The 21539-nt window shown below is 47.7% G+C and overlaps 2 protein-coding genes across 4 annotated transcripts; both read left to right on the top strand.

Annotated features, from left to right (window-relative positions):
* Positions 1-1012: 1012 nt before the first annotated feature.
* Positions 1013-4188, top strand: TXNDC15 (thioredoxin domain containing 15). The gene is made up of 5 exons (XM_015875763.3): positions 1013-1096; positions 1194-1549; positions 2409-2572; positions 3111-3241; positions 3775-4188. The coding sequence occupies exons 1-5, from the start codon at positions 1048-1050 to the stop codon at positions 3969-3971; spliced, it is 897 nt and encodes a 298-aa protein (XP_015731249.2). The 5' UTR covers positions 1013-1047; the 3' UTR covers positions 3972-4188.
* Positions 4189-4291: 103 nt separating this feature from the next.
* PCBD2 (pterin-4 alpha-carbinolamine dehydratase 2) lies at positions 4292-20632 on the top strand. 3 transcript variants are annotated; one of them, XM_015875767.3, is made up of 5 exons: positions 4292-4388; positions 5563-5694; positions 18740-18820; positions 19519-19619; positions 20434-20632. In XM_015875767.3, the coding sequence occupies exons 1-4, from the start codon at positions 4314-4316 to the stop codon at positions 19612-19614; spliced, it is 384 nt and encodes a 127-aa protein (XP_015731253.2). In that variant the 5' UTR covers positions 4292-4313; the 3' UTR covers positions 19615-19619; positions 20434-20632. The 3 variants fall into 3 exon arrangements, with proteins under 3 accessions (XP_015731253.2, XP_085388337.1, XP_015731255.2); XM_085532211.1 differs by lacking the exon at positions 5563-5694; XM_015875769.3 differs by lacking the exons at positions 4292-4388; positions 5563-5694 and adding an exon at positions 11870-12245.
* Positions 20633-21539: the final 907 nt, after the last annotated feature.

The following is a 21539-nucleotide window of genomic DNA, read 5'->3' as shown; positions in this document are numbered from 1 at the left end:
TGATTATTTTATATGTGCTTTTGGTTTGTGTGTGTGTGTGTGTGTGTGTGTGTGTGTGTGTGTGTGTGTGTGTGCCAGCATGTCAGAGCAATAACTTGAACCCATCTCTGCTGTAAATAGGAATTGTTAAGTTAATTAATTGTAGTTAAGTGTGTGGTGCAGCTTGTGCAGGTGTTGCTTAAAATCGGGTGATCAGATTTGTTCTCTGCTTCTATGAAGCTCAGGTGAGTGGCTCCAGCACACTGTGTTCATGCTTGTGTGGACTTAAAAACACACAAAGAATATGTGAGAGATGGAGGACATTCATAATTACACAGTACAGGCTTATTAGCAGCCTTGGAGGTTGCTTTGCTGCTCATTTATCCCAGGTCACAGCTCAGTAGCACTGTTTGTTTGTTTGCCAGCTGTGCCAGTTGGACCTTAATGGAAGCTTTATGGTGGCTTTATCTTCCTGGTAATGCCACTTATGTGTCTGATGTGACACTGGGCTGTGCTTTGGAGCTGGACTGGTTTGATTATTTAGAGCAGATATAGGTTTATTTAGAGCAGATATAGGTTTAGTTGATTATTTAGAGCAGAAATAAATAGCCTTGAAGTTAAGGTTGCCACATCTCAATTGGAAATGGAGGGTGTGTTTCCCCCCAGCCTCTTGGGTTCCCTGTGTGTGTGTTTTTATTCTATCAGCTATTCTGGTATGTTCTCTATGCAAACTTCAGTTTTATATCTTAAGGCCTAAAGTACCTCCTATATTTATTCTCATACAGATTATATGGGCAGTGAGTGGGCTGGGTGGTGATTTCGAACGGCACAGTTCCCTGCAGTGCTGTGTGAGCTCCAGCAGCCCGTCCTGTCCCTTCCTGGGCACAGGCCGCAGCCCTGACACAAAATCGCGTCACATCCCGACTGAGAACGCGATGGAGCCGCGTCAAAATGGCGGCACGTCTCCTTCCGCCTCTAACGTATGCACGCATTACACCGGTAGCGGAAGCGCCTGAGGACTTCCGGCGGAAGTGCCCGTTGTCCGTGGAGACGCAGAGCTGTGGTGGGATGTGGTGGCTGCTGCTGCTGGCCGGGCTGTGTCGGGCCCTACCGGAGGGTTAGGCCGGGGCCGGGGCTGGGGCTGGGGCTGGGGCTGGGACGAGGGTGGGTGTGGATTCTCCGGGCCCGGGGCTGATCTCTCCCTCCTGGCTCAGGGGCGGTGACGGAGCCTGGTGCGGACGGTGAAGCGGTGCGGTACCGGACGGCGGAGATGGCCGACGCGATGCTGGGCAGCGGAACGGCCGGACAGCACAACGTGGTGCTATCGGCGGTACCGGGAGAGCTGAGTGAAGGGCGGGAGGCCGAGGCGTGCGAGGCGGCGGCCGGAGGAGGGGACTGCGGCGATGGGAGCGGGCCCGAGGCTCCTCCCGTGGTGCTGGAGACCGTGCTGCCAGCGGGAGAGGAGCCCAACAGCACCGCCGAGAGCGGGAAGAGCCCCAAGGTGAGCTGCGAGGAGAGGAACGGCACCGCTACCGGCAACTATACATTGCAGATCCTCAACGTGTCCCAGGTGAGCGGCCCGCGGCGTCGTGCAGCTCTGAGTGTATTGGGTGTGGGAAGCGTTGGGTCTGTGTGTGTCTGTGTCTTGTAGTGCTTGAATTCACAGAATCACAGAATGACCCGGGTTGGAAGGGACCTCAAGGATCATGTAGTTCCAACCCCCCTGCCTGGCGGGGCCACCAAACATACACCTTTACTAGATCAGGTTGCCCATGGCCCCGTCCAACCTGGTCTTGAACACCTCCAAGGACGGGGCATCCACAACCTCACTGGGCAGCATGTTCCAGGGCCTAACCACTCTCCTAGTGGTGGGTTTCTTTGTGTAATGGGGAAAGTTTGAGCAGGGCTGTGCATTGCGTCATTGTGAGCTGGAGTAAATGGAACAACAGCTCAGTCTGCAAGTACGTGTGTCTCATGTGTGCACTTGTGGTGAGCTGTCAGCCTTAGTGCTGTATAGATCTGTATCTTTGGGTTTGTTTTGTGGTACTTATAGCCAATACCAGTAACTGTATCTAGTATGGCTCTTGTGATAGAGATGGTGGATTTTCTGGGGGGGTTGTGTTGTATTTTTCTTCATTTCAGTAATTTTTTTTAAGAACAAAAAATTCTTTCAAATGAAAGAAATGTCATTTCTTTCAAAAGGGTTAAACAAATATGTTTCTATTTGATAAACACCATCAACTGTCTAATTGATAGCCTGGTCTAGTGGATGGCTGCCCTGCCCATAGCAGGGGGTTTAAATGATGATCACTATGGTCCTTTTCAACCCAGCCCATTCTATGATATGATTTTATGATTGCTGAGCGATGCACTCCTACATAGGACAACTTAATTAAATGTTTCTCTGTGTCTGTTTTGCTCTCTCTAAGGATCTGATGGAGTTCTTAAACCCAAACAGCAGTGACTGTACGTTGGTCCTGTTCTATACTCCGTGGTGCCGCTTTTCTGTAAGCCTGGCTCCTCATTTCAATTCTTTACCTCGAGCGTTTCCCACTCTTCGCTTCCTGGCACTGGATGCATCGCAGCATAGCAGGTAACTTACAGGTCTTGTGCTCTGGTCTCAGTTTATTTACAACAGCAAGTTCTGTGTTTTAAAAGCAGTTGTGTGTTTGTAACTGTTTATTATAAGATGTTGTTCCTGTTTTCTTTTTGATTATAGCTTTACCATATTTTCTTCCTCTTGCCAACTTAGCAGGAAGGAAATGCTGCTCTGTTGGTTCTCTGTTGGTAGATTACTTGGCCTGGAAGCTGTTCTGTTAGCTGCCTTTTGGGTATCACGATTCTGAGAAGTTCTAATCATTCATTCACCTTCTATATCCTTGGATACCAAGACCTGGATCCATACAACACTGTGTGTATGGAGAGGGAACATCCACTGCTGAATGTTGTGTTATCAACATAATTGATGAAGCATTCATAAGCATCCCTAATACTGCAAGAAGTGGCTGCTTATTATTTTCTTATGAAGTGATTCATTTAGTGAAGCTGACACTTGTGCTGTGGCTGCCTTTGTTCCTTTCTTCAGTAGATTTCTTTCCCTTCATGCCTTGTATGTGCTTTATGTTCTCCAGCTTATCAACTCGGTTTGGAACCGTAGCTGTACCCAATATCCTCCTTTTCCAAGGTGCTAAACCTATGGCTAGATTTAATCATACAGACAGAACGCTGGAAACACTGAAAGACTTCATTTTTAATCAAACAGGTATGTAAAGCAGCACTGAATTATCAATAGTGTTGATATCTATATAGTTGGGTTTTAGCTCCATAAGAGCTTTCCTCTTATTATTGTTATGTATTCCTCTTATGTTGTTTTGTAATGTGAATTTGATGAAAACCCTGAGAGGATCCAGCAGAGATTGTTGAGTGAACTGAGTTTTGAGGCATGGAGAAACAAGGAATGGACTGGGCTGCTTTTACAATGTAGAGGGAAACAGTGGGGTTTAAGGTAGAAGGATTGGGCACATCTTCATGCCCAGATCTTTCATTTGGGAGTAAGGGAACCTTGAGATTGTTGCCAGTGTCATGCAGGGTGACAGCAGTTCCTTGATGGCTTTCCAGTCTTCCATAAGCAAACTATATACTCAGCCTATTAAAATCTAAGAACCACCTCAACAAACATTTAGCTCTGCCTGTATGTGTGCCTTGGTCTGAGGAGGGGAACAGAACTGCAGACACAGAGAACTGTTCTGTATTGAACCATCATTAGAGGTGCTGATGAAGGACGTTCTTTTCCAGGTATAGAAGCTAAAAATGATGTGACTGTGACAGAGGAAGACTGGAAGGGGCCTCTGCCCAGTGTCCTGACAAAAGGAGTGGACTGGCTGCTGGTGTTTTCCGTGCTCTTCGTGGCCAGCTTTATCATGTACGCCACCATTCGGACTGAGAGCATCCGGTGGCTGATCCCAGGGCAGGAGCATGAACACCAGGAGTGACTGGAGGTGCTGAAACAGGGACACCATTTCCTGTGTGTAACGCAGATTTTGTGTGGATTTGAAGTACCCGAGGGTGAACTGTTGTATTTGTTTGTTGTAATTTATAATGTTGATGGAAAATCAGCTTGATTTACCAACTATATCAAGTGAACCGAGGTAAATAGAGTGGTGAGTAAACTAACATGGAGAAACATGAACTAAATAAGTATTTATTAAAGTGCTCTGACCTGTTTATTTTTCATGGACCCAAACCTGCAGCTCGCACCGTGGATCCCTTCCATGCCCGCATCCCGCCCCACGGTCCCTCCCCCGCTCCTCCCGAGGCGGGGCCGTGTCTCAGCCATGCCGGGCGGCGGGGCCGCGCTGCGCCGGGCGCTGCTGGGAGCGGGGCGGTGCGGAGGGAGCCGGGCTGCCATGGTGAGAGGGGAAAGGAAGGGAAGTGAATGGAAGGGAAGTGAATGAAGGGGGGCTGCTGCGGGACCGGGGGGCGGGGGGCGCGGCCGCCTCGTGTGCGTGATCTCATTGGTAAGGGAGGAATGGCGCTGTGCGCGTGTGATGTTGACGTGCCTGCCCCATCGACGGCAGCTGCGTTGCGCTGGTTTGTTGTGCTGCTCCTCGTGCGTTTACCCTGCTGCCTGCTGTTGGTTGTCAGCGTTGACCCTGCAGCGCCAGCCGTGCGGCCTGATGGGTTCCGTGGTTCTATAGCAGCTCTCTGGCAATGGCTTGTAGCAGTGTTGATATCTATGTGTGCATAACGGCAGTGAACGGCTCTGTCCCTGCGAAGCGCCGCTCCCGGAGCGCTGCGGAAGTCTCGTTGTCCGCCCCAGCCGTGCCGTACCGGGGGGGCCGCGCTCCGCTCTGCGCTGCTCGGCCGGACGGCGACACCTGGCGGGCGGCCGGGGCTGCTGTGCTGCAAGTGGAACGGGGCTGTAAGGGCTGCAGCAATCCGAACATTGCTCCGAAGGGACAGAGCTTCCCGTCTCAGCGCTGAGTTCATAGTGTGAGCCTGACACCGGGCTGTTCACATATAGAGTCAAATTCATCACCCGCTCACTTTGTAGGTCTTTATAGGTCTTTCCCAAGCAAGTTTCTTCTCTCCTGCGTCTTTCTCAGGGGTAAAGCTGTATACAGTGCCATCTGCTTCCCTCGTTTCTGCCTTTCACAATGAAGCTATTGCCCCGCTGTGCCTTTCAGCCTGTAGTTGGGCATCCAGTGCATTGTGTAAATAATCTGTTACTCATACAGCAAAGGTGAATAGCAGGAAATTCATTTGTGTTAGAGATCTGGGTCTCTCAGGTGGAGGTGTGGGTGCAGGTGTGCTGCTGTCTGTGCCCATCACTGTGCAAAGGCATCCATCCCATCTTCACTGCCCCGATAGAAGCAGCACTCCTGGGCTGTTCTCAATGACAGGAGTAAAGATGGTCATAGGAACTACAAAAAGGAATGCACCGTACAGTGAATTTTCCACCTCTTGCATCTTAAGCATTTACCTCTCTGCAATATGTAGCCATGATTTCATGGCGTGGTTCTCTCGTTGTACTCAAACAGCTGAGCCATGCTGCGGTGATGTGCTCTGCTTTTGCCTTAACAGTCTTCCCAGTCCCACTGGCTGACAGCAGAGGAGAGGAACCAAGTTCTGCTGGATCTCAAAGCTTCGGGCTGGTCTGAGTCGGGTGAAAGAGATGCCATCTACAAAGAGTTCAACTTCAAAAACTTCAATCAGGTAATTAGTGCTACATCCCGTTTTTAATGCAGAGGAAACGTAATTGCTTTCATTTCCATTTGTAAGTGGAGCTTTGGGAGTATCTTTGTAGGGCCAAGCCCTATCAGGTTTGAATCCGAACTTGTTAGGTGGGGTAAATGAAATGCTGTGTTTCACCTTCCCAGCTGGAAGCCAGTGGCCGATTGGTTCTTCAGTGAATCCTCATCGCTGCTCCTGCTGATCCCAGCAGCTTTTCCTTCTGGGCAATGTCAGAGAGATGCAATGTGTTAATGTTTCATCTGTGGGGATGAGATGGTTTTCTTACAGCGTCAGAAAACAGCAGAGCATGCGGAGGGAATGGAGGATGCCAAGCCCTGGGTGCTGCTTTTCAGTCCTGAGAGTTAACGTGGGGCAGGCAGAGCCGTGGCAGACAGCACAGGGCGAGTCCATGGCAGGGGGCTGACATGGACATCCAGGGGCAGGAGTCCCCTGCAGGTCCTGGAAGGTGGGTGAAATATCCCTGTGTGGGGTGGCAGAGGATGTCTGTGTTACTGGTGAGGGCACAGCATGCCCTGCTGTTGCAGGGGAGCATTTGCTGTAATGCAACAAAACAAAGCGATGCACCTCTGCTTCTTGGTGCTTGTATTTCTGATAGCTACAAGTAAATGCCACTTAGGGGACAAAGGGCAAATCCAAAGCTATGGACCTGCCTTGTGCTTGGGAGAGTCATCCCTCAGTGAAAACCAAGAACTTTGAGGTACAGATTCTTTTATTTCAGTTCACACATTTTCTGTTTGCAGTGCTGACAGTGTGAGTGTCCGCTACAAGTGCCATTCCCACAGTGACCCCCCTCCTGCAGATGGCACAGAGTCAGGTGTGTTTGTGGGCAGCAGGGCTGACATGAAAGGTACTCCAGATTTACGTTTCGCAGATGATATCGCTGTGATTAATGGATTCGTTGCCTCTTTTATTGCTCCTCACAGATAATGTTCGTGATGCATGGAAAGTTCTGTGGCTTTAAAATCGATGCCAGGTTTACAAAGTCTGTATATGTCAACAGATGTTAAGAATATAAACACGACTTTTATTATAAAGTCGTGCAAATGTGTAGACATGAACTTGGTTTATGTATATTATTTTCAGCATGAGGATGAAATGAAACTTCTGTGAAACGAGAGTTATTTGGATTCCTGAAGCTTTCAGGCTGAGATTAGCTTGGTTAAAAGCCATCAGAGCCGAGCTGCCTTTTTAACAGCTGACAAGCTAATGACACTTCTGGCTTAGGGAATTACTTTGTGACATGGAACTTGAAACTGCTGATGCTGTTTGTTAGTCTGAAGATACATTTTCATGGAAATAGGCTTTGGAGATGCAGCTCTCTGAAAGGGGCTGGAAAGCAGCCTGAAGCTGTGGCTGGGAGCTCTGTGATTGCTCTGTGCTGTGGGCACCCACTGCACGGTGCTGCGTTGTGCTGGGTACACCTGGTTCTGCTGCCAAGGTGCATCCAGGGAGACCGCAGGGTTGGGCTTGGTCCTCTGGCCCTGCCATGCTCCTGTCTCCCATGTCTTCTCCCATCTCACTCTTTGCTTCTCTTTGGTTGCATGTCCCTTAAGCCAGACCCACAGTGACATCGCAGCTCTGGGTTGGGCTGGGGGGGCAATGGGCAATGTAGTGCCCTTGCTTTGGTTATCACACCAAGGCAGAAAATGCCACTGGGAGATGGCATGGGTGGGTGTGCTTGGTGATGGCCAGGTTCAGTATTTACAGCTGTCCTCTTTTACAGGGTGAGCTTTTAATTAAGCGTGTTGGGTTGCTATTAGTGGGTTGGTTTTTTTCAGATCTAACATAGGAAGTCTCCGTGAGACCTCTGATGTCATCGTGTAAAATGACAGGAAATCAAATGCTCCAAGACTTCTCAATGTGTTTTCTGTTTTGGGGATGCAGAACACAGGTGAGGGATGAGCCTGTGTGGAGGTGACAGCGCGGAAACACTTTGGAGAGCAATGCATGGGGAGAATGGAAGCACGTGTGTTTGACTGCACCAGGGGAGCCTTGAAGTAGAACTTAGGTAGAGATGTGCAGAAAACATCGAGCTATTCTGGAAGTGCATATCTCCAATTTTGCATGCCTGGTGCTACCTGCAGAGCTGAGTTGCTGCCGCTCCTGCTCTGTCCTCTGTGTTGATCAAAGATCATAACATTTGCTTTTAGGCTGTGGGTTTCATTGCCTCTTTACAGACATAATCTTTTGGCTGTTTGTCTGAAATACGTCCACGCCTTCTGCGTATTGAAAACATAATAGCCTTTAACCTACAATCTGCAGAGTTAAAATGAGTTTTATGTTAAATATTCGGTTGTGGGCCACATCTCCAGCTTTTTATATGCCACAGAGGTCTTGTTTTTTGGGTTGCGTTTTTTCTTCTCCATTGTCTGATAGTGAGGTCATTTTCAGTCCTCTGAGAAATGTTATTCCCAGCCAGATGCGGGCCATATATTAAAAGTAGCACCTGTGGCTAATATCACAGCAGCTTACCATAAATTTACATGGTAACTAGGATTATATCTGTCAAGACTGTTAAAAAATGTCTAGATTTAATTTGATTTCCAGTATTGAAGGAGCTCTCCAACATTTTGCTTCATAACTGTATTTTAAAAGTTAAAATCACTCCATTGTTAAGTTTTATAGCACTCCCAGTGCCCATTAAGTTGATTTGTTAAATGGAGGTCAGAATAAAGCAAGTTGGCTGCATTAGGATCGGAAACCAACCCATTTGCCACAAATTCAGCCCTCGCGTGTGAATCTTCACGCAGCCGGGCACTGATTGGTTTCAGGTGCTCAGCCTGGAGGATCGAGCAGCCCCAGCCCCTCCTTGGCAGCTTTGGCAATCAAAAGACGAGCCCCTTTTCATTTGTTTGGGTGGAATTTGCTGGTTTTTAGTGTTGCATTTGTCTGCTTGCCCCCTCTGCTAGGCTTTCATGCTAGGCCGCCTGTTGAATGAAAAGACTCAATGGGGTTTTTTTATCCATCTAGGTAGGTGCTGTTTTTCATATACTCTTTCCTAAACTGCTTCATTTTCCATTATCCTTTGAGTCCTCTCCCATATGCCATGATTTGTGCACCTGCAGAGTTATGAAAGTATTTCTTTTGGTAGTTATGTTGTTCACTAACTTCCTTGCGTTTATGAATACAATAACTGATTTGCAATAAATCAGGGTTATTTACAAGGGACTTTATAGAGTTGAGAAAATCTTTGTATCTGAAAATAATGAATTTCTGGCATATCTGCCTGCTGACATTTGCTTTTATTAGAAACTGATAGTGAAATTCTTGGGACTGGCAAAGGTTAACTTGTGGGCTAAAATAGTGCGAGTGAGGCGGTGTGAGTGTCGGAACAGAGTGAAGTAAGTGTGTGTTATTGCAATAGCACAGCTTCCTGGGCTTTGTGATCCTCACTGACTTGGTGGATAACACCTGTGCCTTGGGATGGTGGGTCAGGGTCCAGCTGGGGGTTTGGGACCCCATCCATCCAACCACCCCTCCATATCTTCATCCATCCACCCCTCCACTCCTCCATCCATCCATCCCTCCATTTCTTCATCCATCTCTCCACTCCTCCATCCATCCCTCCATCCACTCCATTTCTCTATCCCTCCATCCCTCCATCCATTCCTCTATCTACCTGCTTAGCAGTCATATAATTTACAATCTTAACATCTTCTATACCTGGCATTAGAGGTGATGATGCCCCAGTCAGCACATCCTGCTTCCAGTGACCTTTCCACCTACCCAGCAGTTTTTTCTCCTGATGAGCAGTACTTCAGAGCAGGTGGAACTATGCCATTGGGCTGCATCAAGGCAGAAATGAAATCCTCAGTGCTGGAAGCTGGGAAGTACTGATGGCGGCTGTGTGTTGCTGCCTGATGCCGTCCCCTGTCCTTAGGAGCTAACTGCAGCTAGGGATGCTCATGTTGTGGATGAGTTAAGTTGTGCTGCAGGGCACGAACCCTTAGTTTGCTGCCTGTAATTGTCTGTTGTGTTTCCCATCACTGCGTTTGCAATGCTGAGCAGACCTGTTGTGTCTCGATGCTGACATCTGCCCAGCCGACCTTTGGGCTGCTCTCCAGCTGCCTCCAGTACAAGCACTTCCTTTGAAAAGATGGATTCATTACCGCTTTAATAGAAATTATTACACCATTGTTTCAGGCATTGAGCCGAAAGTGCAAAAAGAACTAATTTGTCAAAATGCCATTTGGGTTTCCCAAGCCATCCTGCACTCTGGGAATAGAAGAAATGCTTCTCCCTTGTTTTCAGCCATTCATAGTGTGTGCCATGACTGCTCCCTCTGTGCGGGTTACAGGGAACAAACGTTGCACCAACCACAGCTGCACCCAAAGGCAGCAAATGTGAGCAGGTTGTGTTTGCTCCCTGGGTCCGACTGCACACCTCTGAGGGGAGGCAAAGCATGCTGGTGCTGCCTCTTCCAAAGATGTTCAGCCAGAATATTGGGTTACTTGCAGTTAACGAATCCTCATGTCTTGTAATTCCTCGTGCATTAAGATTTATTTTTATGGGGGTGCTGGAAAGATGCTGATTAGGTGCAAAAAGCACATCTCTGTGCATTGCTTGTTTAACCTTTCCCATCCCCTTGCTTTTGGGATAATGCCTGGCTACGTTTCCAAGCTGCAAATCGCCTTTCGCAGTTTTCTCACTTTCTCCAAAAGGGAGCACGAAGGAAAGCCACGTTTCGGGATACAACCCTCTGCAATTGCAATTACAAATGGACTCTGGCTGGCAGAATCAACTGAAAGCAAACCGCAGCTCTGCCTATTGAAAAATTAACCATTGCTTGCCAACAGCCCATCAGCCCCACTCAGCGGACATCCGCTCACCGGCGGCGGGCCGGGTCCTTTCATGCACCCTGCTTTACACGTTAACGGGTTGGAAGTCGCGGGCCGGTGCTGACCTTTCACATCTGCAGCTCTCACAGTAGGAATCTCCACTCGCTGCTTCCTGTCAGGGTGGATTAGAGTGACGAAGCCCAGCGCTCGCGCTGGCTGCCATTTCGTTTTTTGATCAGAATTATTTCTTTCACAAACAATCACGTTTGCTAAAATGTTACATCTGCTCTGAAAAGCCACTGGCAGACCCGCGGTTTATCAGTGTGATGCGAGTGTAGCTGTAGAGCAGCTTCAGGTGGGGTTGGGGGGCAGCTTCCCAACCTCCTCCTCCCCTCTGTTCACTTCTGTGTTTTCTTCCATTAGTTTTGTTGGGCTGAAGTGTTGAAGGCCATGGACTGGAAGGGCTTGGTGGGGCTGGACCAGCACCATCCGCTATTGCCTATTCATCACTCTGTAGGAAAGTGGAATTTGCTCTTAGGTTCCTCATTCATTACAGGTGTGATTTTCTGTGTGCTGGGATGAGAGTAGCAGTGGGCATTCCAATACACGCTTGTGGATGGCCAAGGTGCGAGAGGCTTTGTTCCATGGTGTGCAGTGCGTGCCTGCAGCCAGCAGAAGCTCTGATATAGAAACAGACCTGTGCAGATGCGCTTCCCTACAGCGTGCACTTGTGCAGTTCTGAAAGAAGTGTGACCAAGTGGTGTTTGCTGGCTGTTGTGCATGTGCCTGCCTGATCCAGCAAAGCAGGAGATGTGATGGGCTGCCTAGGGGAGCCCTTACAGAATGATGAGGTGGCTGAGGTTGGAAAGGACCACGTAGGAGAAAGGCAGCAAGAACCCATGGACCCTCTCAAAACCTTCCTCTCTCAAACGATGGGAGAATTCCCAAAGGGAAACATGAGAAGATGCCTGTTCCTACTGTTCTTCCAAAGCCTTTTGTCACTTCTGGACTTGAAATGCATGTCTGCAAAATACTGGTTGAATGTTATGGTGCCTTATACGTGAGAAGCCTGACAGTGCTCCCGTTCGGCCTCGTGCTGAGTTCAATGTGTTCACCTGAAATCTCTGTCCTACCTGAAAAGATGCATGTGTCAACTGTTGTCCTCTGCTTTAAAAAAGCCTGCACACAGTGCAGTGGTAAGAGAATAGTGAAGGATGGTGTAGTCATAAGAGTGGCAGGTGCTTCTCTTAATCCATCACAAGGCGATACCTTTCTTATCACTCTTTGATGTCTTCTTAGGATCATAAGGAGCAGAGATGTAGAGGATTAGCATAGGCAGGGACTGCTTGCCCTTGGATATTCAGCAGAGAATATTTTGTATATTAAACTGGTAATATGTGTCATCTTGGCTGAAAGACGAAGGAAAACTTTGCCTGAGCACTCCTTATGTTATCAGCTGTATGTATGGCACGAGAACTTCGCGTCTGCAGAGTGAAATCATTCCTTCACATGCAAGTTAAAAGCACTGGGGGGGGAAAAAGGATATATTAGTTCTGCTGTGGCCAAGGTCTGTTCTGTCCAAAGTGTGATGCAATGGGTTGATGAACTTCCCTCTTCTTCTGCACCAATTTGGATAAGCCTTCCAGGGGACGAAGCACTGAAGCTCCATAGAAGAAGATGTGGGCACACATCGTTGAGGCGTTGCATGGACAAGTTTCCCTTTGCTCTGCAGAGGTGAGTGTTGGTGCTCAGGGTGGGCACTGTGTGGTCATTCCGTTGCCCCTTCCATCCTCATGCTGGGCCAACCATTTATTTCACCAAGTTCTGTTATCTTCGTTCTCTCAGTTGCACTGCCAAGAGAGTTATTATTTTAAGTAACTGATTGCTTTAGCAGGTGCTCAGTTAATGGGGGCTTCGTTGTGCTGTTTAATGGTTCAAGGTTGGGTGCAAACAGCTCATTTTAAAAAGCCATGTTTTGTGAAATAGCCCTTTTATTTGGTGTAAACCTCCTAAGTGCAACCTTTACATTCCTTGTTGGAGCTGGAGGATTCCTTCCACCTTCTAGTTCCATTGTGGAACTTGTGATTACTTTCCATCCCTTTCCCTGTTGAGTAAGAAGGAATGGCATTGAGGAAAGGCCAAGTGATGAGCTGCACGGGATCTCTACAGTCTGAATGCTTCTCACTGCTGAATAAGCAATGGCTGTGTTTGCCCAGCATGCTGAAGGAACTGTAATTTGTTCACTCCTGTCACTTGGCTGTGCTGACTCTGAGTCCCCAGGGCTGTGGGATCAGGCAATGGGAAGAGCCCAGCCATGGCCGTGGTGGAGATAGGACCTTGTCACTGCTTGCTCTGGGGTTTTAAATATAGGGCTTCTGTGTGTTTTGCAGTAGACTTTGTGGACAACTGCAATTAATTTTACGTGCCTGTAGGCAAATGAGTGTTCTTTGTGATATGGTTGTATTGAGTCCCGCGAGTCTAAGTAGCTTTGAACCTTTTGTTTAAGAAAGAACAACTTCAGGAGGAGGTTGGAATGCTGCTTTAAGACGCCTTGCTTGCACCCCATCGAGTTCATAAATCTTTTTGGTGGATTAGGTGATTAATTTGGGCGTGAAGTCTGTTCGTTGAATCACTGTGTGTATTATCTGCTTTCTGTTCACGAAGCCCAGGTGCAATCACTTACTGTAATAAAAACGTGAATAGGAAAAATGATCTTTGGTGCTGCTGGAAAAGTAAAATATGTGGTGGGGAAGAGGGTAATAGATGTAACATTTTGTATCGTATTATCACCAATATGAGGAAAAACAAGTCCAGCAGTCATGGATGTGCAGGTCTTGTGCATGTGGTGGGTGTAATGCAAGAGTCAATCCGGAGCAGGAGGAGCAAGTCAGCTGCCATGCATGGAGGAAGCAGCCCTAGTGCAAGGCTACTGGAGCGTGGCATAGCAAGACGTGGCAAAGCATGGCATGGCAAAGTGTGCAAGACATGACAAAGCATGGCAAGGCATGGCACGGCATCACATCCCACTGGAGCAGCACCTGACCTGGGTCACGCTGTGTGGACATGAGCCTCCCCATGCAGCCAGCAGCGTTCCTGTGGACAGAATTCCTGGAATCACAGTCTGTCATCTCCTGCAGCGCTTGACATTGTGCGGTACCTGCATGAGCAAACGCCCCTGGAATAAAGGCCATGCCTCAGAGCTCCGGCTCTGATTGCCTGCATTTATTCTTCGTGTTCTTCAAATTGGTAAATCATATGACAATAAACAGAAATACCCTCAATGAAGAGAGAAGGGGAAACTGTTGTTTATCTGGTCAGGTGGTTTAGATTAGCAGTGATGCTGGTCTGTATTATGTTACTTTAAATCATAGTGTCCCAACAGGACATAAATTATGAAGATTGTTACAGTATGTTTCATCCAATGTAAGATCAACAAATTGGAATAATTTTTTTATAGGAAAATCAGTGCTTTGGCAAGGTTATTGTTGAAGAATTTAATTTAACTTGAGCTTTGCTTGCATTATTTCTTAATATATAAAAACTATTTGCATAATGTATGAAGTATAAACATTTTTAGAATCAAAGGCAGGAATGCCTTTTCCAAGATTACATAGAGTGGCAAACTACTTAGAATAGATCAGTGTTTGTGCTTTTGCTGTCAGAAATGTTTGATATAGAGCTGGCTAGCTGGTTTCTTCACCGACATAATTGTAAACAAGTGCTGCGAGACAGAAACAGCGTTCTTTGTGGAGCACAGTGTAAAGGTTTTCACATAGGCAGCGTGGAACTTGGAGGGCAGCGTTTGCAGCCACGATATGCATGCAAATAGGCGACTTCTTTTAAAGAGCAGAGCATGATACGTGTTTGTGTAAGGGATGTGTGCTGCTCAGTACATGGGGTGGGAGTTATAAGTGCAGAAACATGTAGATAGGGAAGTACTGAATGGTGTTTTTTGGTTGTTGTGCTTCGTTTTATGCAGCTTTGAGTTGCTTTATGAGGACAGCAGTGGTGTCCCAGTGCATGCCAGCGTGTCTGTAGTGCTCCACGGCCACACTCCCCTTTACTGTGGGGGATGGAGGGATGGGACACGTGGCCATGGCACAGTCGCTGCTTCCCAGGTTCCCTGTTGGTGGTTCTGGCAGCCCAGTGGTGCCAATGAGCCCAACGTGGAAATGTGTCTTTCAGAATGAGCGCCAGACCTCATGTGTTGCCTTTACCTCTCAAACGTCGATTGCATTATTTGTTGTGAGGTGATTTTTGCGTAATTATACAACAGGAGTATTTCCTAATGGAACAAAGAGAATGAAAATGAAACAACGCGTGGGGTTTTCATGGGAGCACAGCTCCAATTGTTGTGAGCTGAGTTAAATTCTCAGGGCTAGCTGCATGTAACTCAGTATAGCTTGATATCAGAGAGCTTTCCCTTTGCTCTGCTGACCCGTTGCTCACTAGAAGGTGGTGATATGAGCTGGGTGTGTGAAAGCTGCTCCAGTTTGGAAACGGACCGCAGTGATTCGAGTTTGTTGTTAGAAGTGTCAAACTGCAAAGGAGAGCACGTGCTATATGCTGTGCACAGGGAGGGTTCTTCCTTGGGTGGATGGAAAGCAAGCGTCCTGAGAGTGGTCATCTCTTGCCGTGTATGACAACACTGTTGTAATGGGTTTTGTTTGCTCGTTTCTTACTGATAAATGACACTGATGGAGCGCGGGTGGATGTGGAAGGGAAGACAGGTAGCCTTCACACCGCAGAGGGCCAAGGTTAATGCTACCTCCAGCATTATAATGACAGATGGGAGGCAGAACCCTTAGTGTACTTGCGATTAGCATATGGTTTCCTTGGCCGAGCATCTGAAGGATTTAGGAAGCCTCGGTAACTCCCTTTGTAACTCGCGCGCTTTAAAACAAATAAATAAAGCCTGTTGTACGGCCACGTCGTTGGGCCTTGCGGCTGTTTTTCTTGAGTTCCTCCATTTTTGAGTCAAGCCATGTCAGCTGCTGTGCTCAGGAGATGCACTGCGGTGATCCATCATCGGGGACGCGCCGCTCGGTGATGTATGAGCGAGACACCCCGACCCGCACCGCTTTGAAGTGTAACTCATCGAGATAATGTTGGCAAGAGCCGTACAAAAGCAGCGTGTTTAAAAAGCGTTAAGATGAATTGATTCCTTGCTTAACAAGTGTGAAAGGAAGAATAATAGCAGATTAGCCCCAGGATCCCACGATTCTCCCGAAGCTGTTAAGCACGGCGCGAAGCGGTGGATGGAATTTCAGCTTTCCTCCCACTGCTGAGAGCGCAGCGCCCAGCCCTGCCTTTCCCATTCTCTGGCAACAAAAGTCACATTAAGTCTCATTTTCTGATGGCATGTTTTGTCACTTCTCAAAGCATTTTTTCTTTCATAACTTTATGAGGTTAATGTGTTCTTCTGAGAGTAGCTCTGATTTTTATCACACAGAGGCATGCAATGGCATGGCTTAAAAACCATTTTAGAAGTGATATTACATCTGAAGCACCCTTCGCTTTTAGTTCTTTCATGATCTTAAAAGACATGAAGGGAAGAGACGTACTGGCACACCCAAGGATCTCTCTGTCTGCTCGGGGTTGCTTCACTCATATCTTTCTAGGTGCTGTTTCTGACTCACTGCAGGGCTCTGTGATCTTCCAGGACCTGAGTGATGCATCAAGCTTGGTGTAACCCGTGTATCCGGGTGTTACTTCAGACAAAACGTCCTGAAAGGTTGATGTTGGAAATGTCTTCCTCTCATTCTGAAAAACCAGAATATCTGATGATAGTTAATATATCAAAGGCTCCTTTCTTTGTGGCTTCTAGAAAACGCAGGCATCCTTTCTCATCCCTCTCTTTGTTTTTCAAGGAAAAATGTGAAAACGTGCCCATTAACGTCAGAGGGGCTGCAGAGCTGTTGGTGCAGTGAAGGTCACGATCGGCGTTGAGAGCCTGTCCTAGCTTCACCCAGTAGCGTGTGTTGGGCTGATGGATTCTGCCCACTGCTGCACTCTTGGCAATGATCTTGCACTGCAGACTGCTTAATAATTTTCATTATTTTTAATTAAAGTTGAAGAAGTGCAGACTCCTGCTCAAATTAAGGTTGGTTGTGTTGCCGGAATGTGGTAATTACTTTAATTGATCACAAGATAGTTTCCTTGATCACCAATTAGACCAAATTACCGATCAAGTTTCAAGACGTGAAGAAATGTCCAAACTGATTTTATGTAATAGTGTTTTCATATCTAATCAAGTCTAAATATCTTTTCCTAGCAGAGCCAATTGTATTTTCTCAAAGAGAGGTTACGGCTCTACAAATATCAAGGCGATTTCCAAACAATAGCATTCCAATTCATTTAATTAGCAGAGGAAGTATTTAGGACCGTAATGGAGATTGCGTTGGTGAAATTGCTTGGTGGAACTGTAGCTCATTTTCTTAGCGGGAGATGCTTCTATTTTGTGTGTAACTGAAACGAGCTGGTACACAAAAGTGAGGGGCTTCAGCAGTTTGCAGTCAGGGAGAGCAGCGGGGCATGGGCACGAGTGTGGGTGCACAGTGTGCTTGGGAATCCCTTGTGGGCTTTGGGCTACCCCAGTCCCAATAACCCAGGTATGTCTGTATGTCAGAGCTGCTTGGATGGACGCACAGACCCTGGTGGGGCTTTCCATAGGTTTAATCTGGCTTTCTTTCTGCTGTTCTTTCTACAAAGGCAATGCATTAGTGGTTGCAATGCTGTCTTAATTTCTCTCTGTATAGGCTGCTGTGGAAATGTATGGGTTGTCAATAGATTCCCTAAGACCTCAATCTTAATAGAGTCTCGTTTGATTCTTGTTGTGACCCTGGGCAGTCTCAGAGCTATTGAATGCAGTGTTTCAGAGCTTTTAATGCAGATGCATTTGGTTGCTGATGTACATCGTACCGCTTTGTGCACCGCGTGCTGCTGGAACATGGGCCATCTTTTAACAGTAATTGTTCGCTCCGAGGAAAATGAAACCAAATGAGAGCTTCAAGGGAAGTTGGATTTCCCGAATTTTGGAATGCTCTTGGGTCAAGGAAAAAAGCTTTTTAATTGCTGACAGTTTGGTGATTTCCAAATGACAAGCCTCATTGGAATGATTTTCTCTGATTATAACGTTTGCATTCATTGGGCTGGCAAAGCGAGTAACAAAGTCATACTTCATCCAGGCACCGATGCTGGTTTTTTTTTTTCTTTTCCTTAAAGGTTTTTGTAATTTGTGAGAGGAAAAAAGACTGAAACTATTATCAGCCATTATATGTTATTCATTGACCACATGTTTGTTTGAAGCGGCCATCGCTTGGTGGAATGCAGGCTATATACATTCTCTTCCATAAATGAGTGCTAAAAACTTACCTAAATCAGATAGGCCTTTGTCGAGATCGTTGCATTCTAATACAAACCAGACTATACCGTGGATGTTACTTTTGCTTTGCATGTTAATTTAGGTCCCAACCCTGATGGATGGAGCGCAGCTTGAATAGAGCCCGTTGGCTTGGAGGCGTTCTGCACACGCACTGAGGCCCTTTGGACCCTGCTGCATAATTGCATTCTTGATTTACATGGACATTCTCATTTTCTTTATAATGCAGTGATTTGCTCTTAAGCATTTTGGCAAGGGCATGCTATTATTTTCTTCTTGAGCCCGTGATAAAACCTGCATCCTGGGGGAAAGTCCTGTGCAGAATATAGGGGCAGAGGATTGGGAAACCCATTTTAACTCACTTAAGGTAAAATATTTCCTCATAAAGCAGAGAGGCAAAGCCACCTGCCTCCTTTCTCCCCCCAAGTAAAATAAATAGCAAAATAGTTACGTGAGGAGATGTGTTTCTGCGAATGGTATCTGTCCAGTATGGGAATATTGTGGCATGGGCCCTAGATGGAAACAGCACATTGGCAAAGATGTAGTGAGGGTGAGGGCTGCTGGGATGGATGTTAAAAACCATTTTTGGGTGCCAAGGGTAAAATCATTGTTCCTGTGCAACAGCTTTGAATCCTGGAGCAAGTAACACTGAGCAGTGATTCACCAGGACTCAAAGGGGAGGATTTCAGTGAGGTCAGGAAGCGCTTTGGTGGCTCAAGGACCAAAAACATTTCTCCAGCAGGTTCTGAGATTTCAGATTGAATCTTGCAGATCAGCTGCCAGAACATCTGCCATCTACATCCCAGCAGATGGAGGAAGGCTTTCCTCTCTGTTCTTTCTCCCTTAGGCGTTTGGATTTATGACACGAGTTGCTCTACAGGCAGAGAAGATGAATCACCACCCGGAATGGTTCAACGTCTACAGCAAGGTAACGTGCCCACCAGCCTGAGTTACACACACACACACCAAAGCACTGGCCCGTCCTCTGTGCCCTTCCTGTGGTTTGTGTGCAGTGGAGGAGCAGAGGGAATGGGGAGGTGATGTGTCTTTCTCTAGAGATGTGGGACTTTAAAGAGATACTGTGATTGGTAGCAGTGAGCTGGCACCAGACATCCGGCTGTTTGCAGCTGCTTGCCGTGTGGCTTGGGGCTGGCACTTTGCCTTGCTGGCTGAGAGCTAAGAGCAGAAGCCTTAAACCTCTTCTGTAGGCAGCCTGTGTGAGTGGCTGTGCTGGAACCTCTGAGTGCCCACCAGCTCTCACTTCTGTCTGTGCAACGTGCAGGTACCTGGATGGCAGCCTAAACTGGGATTTGTTAAACATCCCCAGCCCATGTCTCAGTATAGCAGCTTATAAAACTTGTGTATAACATTGCCTGGCTGCTGCTGGTCTTACTATTACAGAGGTTAGAATGCACTCTGCAACCCTTGGAAGAAAGGTGCTGTGTGAGGGGGGGGGAACCACTGCTCCCCATCATTTTGATTTCCTGGTGCTTCTCACTGCATTGTGTTGCAGTATTGGCAGATCCATGCTGTCCCATAGATACACCTGGAGGAGCTGTGGGTGGGCAGACATGGCTTCCCCATGGGACACCGTCCTTGTAACACCTTGCTGCTCCTTCTTGGCAGGTTCAGATCACCCTCATTTCCCACGACTGCGGCGGGCTGACCAAGAGAGACGTGAAGCTGGCTCAGTTCATTGACAAGGCTGCTGCCTCCGTATGAAGCAGGTATACAGCATTTTAAGGCACTGCCTTGTATTTTGAATGGTGTCCCTCATTCACTGTAACTCTGATTTCACAGCCCCCCTGAAGGGACAAAGTATTCTATAAAGAGTGGCATAGCTTTGTTTGTCTTTAAGGCTTTTATCTGAGAGACTCCTGTGAGCCTGTGCTCACCAGTTTCAGTGCTGACTTCCATATCCCCCTTGCTGCTTCAGCAAATAGCACCAGGTCTCAGCTCCCGGTGCTGTTAATAAAACTCTGGGTGTAGTGCTGGGTGGAGGATGGAGCTGTTAGCTCTGCTCGTACCTGCAAGAGGGGAAGAGGAGCCTGGCCAGGTGCCGGCAGTGAGGGAAGCAGCATTAGCAGGATTCTTGCTAAGCTGGGCTCAGCTGGAGCTATGCTCACCCTTCTTGTGGCTGCCAGTCCCTGTGTGCCCTGCGAGCCCCTCGGGTGCAGCACTGGCAGAGTGACCCCTGTGAAATGCCTGCAGCGCGGCTGGGGGTCACCGAGGGCACGGCTGGGAACTGAGACATACACTGAGGGGCAGCAGCTGCCAGGGTCTATTCTGGGTGTGTGTGCAGTGTGTGGTCTGTCAGCTATTTGGGATGCAAAATGCCAGTAGCTGAAATGCAGATACTGCTGTCGGTAAAATAGGAATGGTGTTTTTGTTAATGCTTAGCAAGTGCAGTATCACGTGCTAATTGGTGGCAGGAGGCAAGATGGGAGGTGTTGGGCTTTACTGGTGCTGATGGATATTGATATTAAAACCTAAGGAAGACCTGGATTCAAGCAACGTGCTCCAATGTTCTTTGCTTCATAGTGCCTTTCCCCACTGGAGTGGTGGATTTCAGCTTCAAGTCGGGCTGTGATGTCTCCAGTTCCTGGTGGAGGAATGAAACGAGTCTCACCCAAAGTTTGGATGGTGTCTGCAATGAATGGTGCAAACTCTGCTGTTAGAAATTGATACAGAATGCCAACGCTTTGCATCAAGCCAATAAAATCAAATTCCTCCTTTGTAATTTGTTTCTTTATTATTATACATATGTGACAAAGCTGTTTAGTTTGAAGATAAATAATATTTAGTCGCTGGGTGGTCTTTGGTTTAAAGTGTTGATATTTATTTACATACTCGGAGGAAAAAATCCCCACCAGCTAATTTCTCCCTGGACGCCGCTGTCCGTATGGCACAGAGCTGTGCAGCCACCATACGTCGCAGCTCCCAGCCTGAGGAAGGAGCAGAACCAGCCCAAGAGGAGGAGCATGGCTTCAAAACACTCACAGCAGTGTGTTCTCCAGGTCAGTGCTTGTTCAGCTGTTTATTACTGGGGCATTTCTGAGCTGCAGCCCAATTATGTGGGGAACCCCCAGCGAGCTCCTCATCCCTGCAACGTCTCTCACCCCCATCCTGTGGTTCTGTGAATCCATACTGGGAGCCAGGCGGAGCCACCCAGCTCCATTGCCTTCTCCTGCATCCCCTCAGCTCTCCTCCACCCATGTAGGTGAGGGCAGGATGCTGGGGCACTGTTCAGGGCTCCCTGACCAAGCTGGAGCTTTGTGGGTAATTTATACAGTATGGATTCAGTGACAGGTATGGGATCCCAGCCAGGAAATCCCAGCCTGAGGCTGCATTGCAAGGAGCATCACTGGCTCTGCTCTGAACAGAAGTAGCTGGACTAAGCACTGGGGCTTCTCCAGGTGATGGCATCTCAGGAGCTGCCCGGCTCCATGCAGCAGGTGGGCTCCAGCAACTGCCCAACTCACAGCTTTCCCTGCTGATCAGCTTCTCTTTGGGTAGGTTTGATGGCAGCAGCACCACACTCTCCCCACCGACCCACCCTGCAGCCACTGGGAAGTGCAGTCCCTGCAACACTGATCTGCAGCCACAGGAAATTAAAAGCCAAACACACAGGGCTGGGAATGCAGAGG

The sequence above is a fragment of the Coturnix japonica genome, unplaced genomic scaffold (genome assembly GCF_054131305.1).
Source record: "Coturnix japonica strain WE unplaced genomic scaffold, WE-NBRP24 Scf048, whole genome shotgun sequence".
Lineage (NCBI taxonomy): Eukaryota > Metazoa > Chordata > Aves > Galliformes > Phasianidae > Coturnix > Coturnix japonica.
Note: the sequence above shows the minus strand (reverse complement) of the source record. Positions and strands in the feature narration are given on the sequence as shown.

What these genes read in the sequence shown, in the direction of transcription:
- TXNDC15 (XM_015875763.3), top strand. Translation starts at nt 1,048, where the DNA reads ATGTGGTGGCTGCTGCTGCTGGCCGGGCTGTGTCGGGCCCTACCGGAG. An exon ending in AGATCCTCAACGTGTCCCAG is followed by an intron (nt 1,550 to 2,408) that starts GTGAGCGGCCCG and finishes GCTCTCTCTAAG; the next exon opens with GATCTGATGGAGTTCTTAAA. An exon ending in GATGCATCGCAGCATAGCAG is followed by an intron (nt 2,573 to 3,110) that starts GTAACTTACAGG and finishes TATGTTCTCCAG; the next exon opens with CTTATCAACTCGGTTTGGAA.
- PCBD2 (XM_015875767.3), top strand. Translation starts at nt 4,314, where the DNA reads ATGCCGGGCGGCGGGGCCGCGCTGCGCCGGGCGCTGCTGGGAGCGGGG. An exon ending in GAGGGAGCCGGGCTGCCATG is followed by an intron (nt 4,389 to 5,562) that starts GTGAGAGGGGAA and finishes TTGCCTTAACAG; the next exon opens with TCTTCCCAGTCCCACTGGCT. An exon ending in ACTTCAAAAACTTCAATCAG is followed by an intron (nt 5,695 to 18,739) that starts GTAATTAGTGCT and finishes TTTCTCCCTTAG; the next exon opens with GCGTTTGGATTTATGACACG.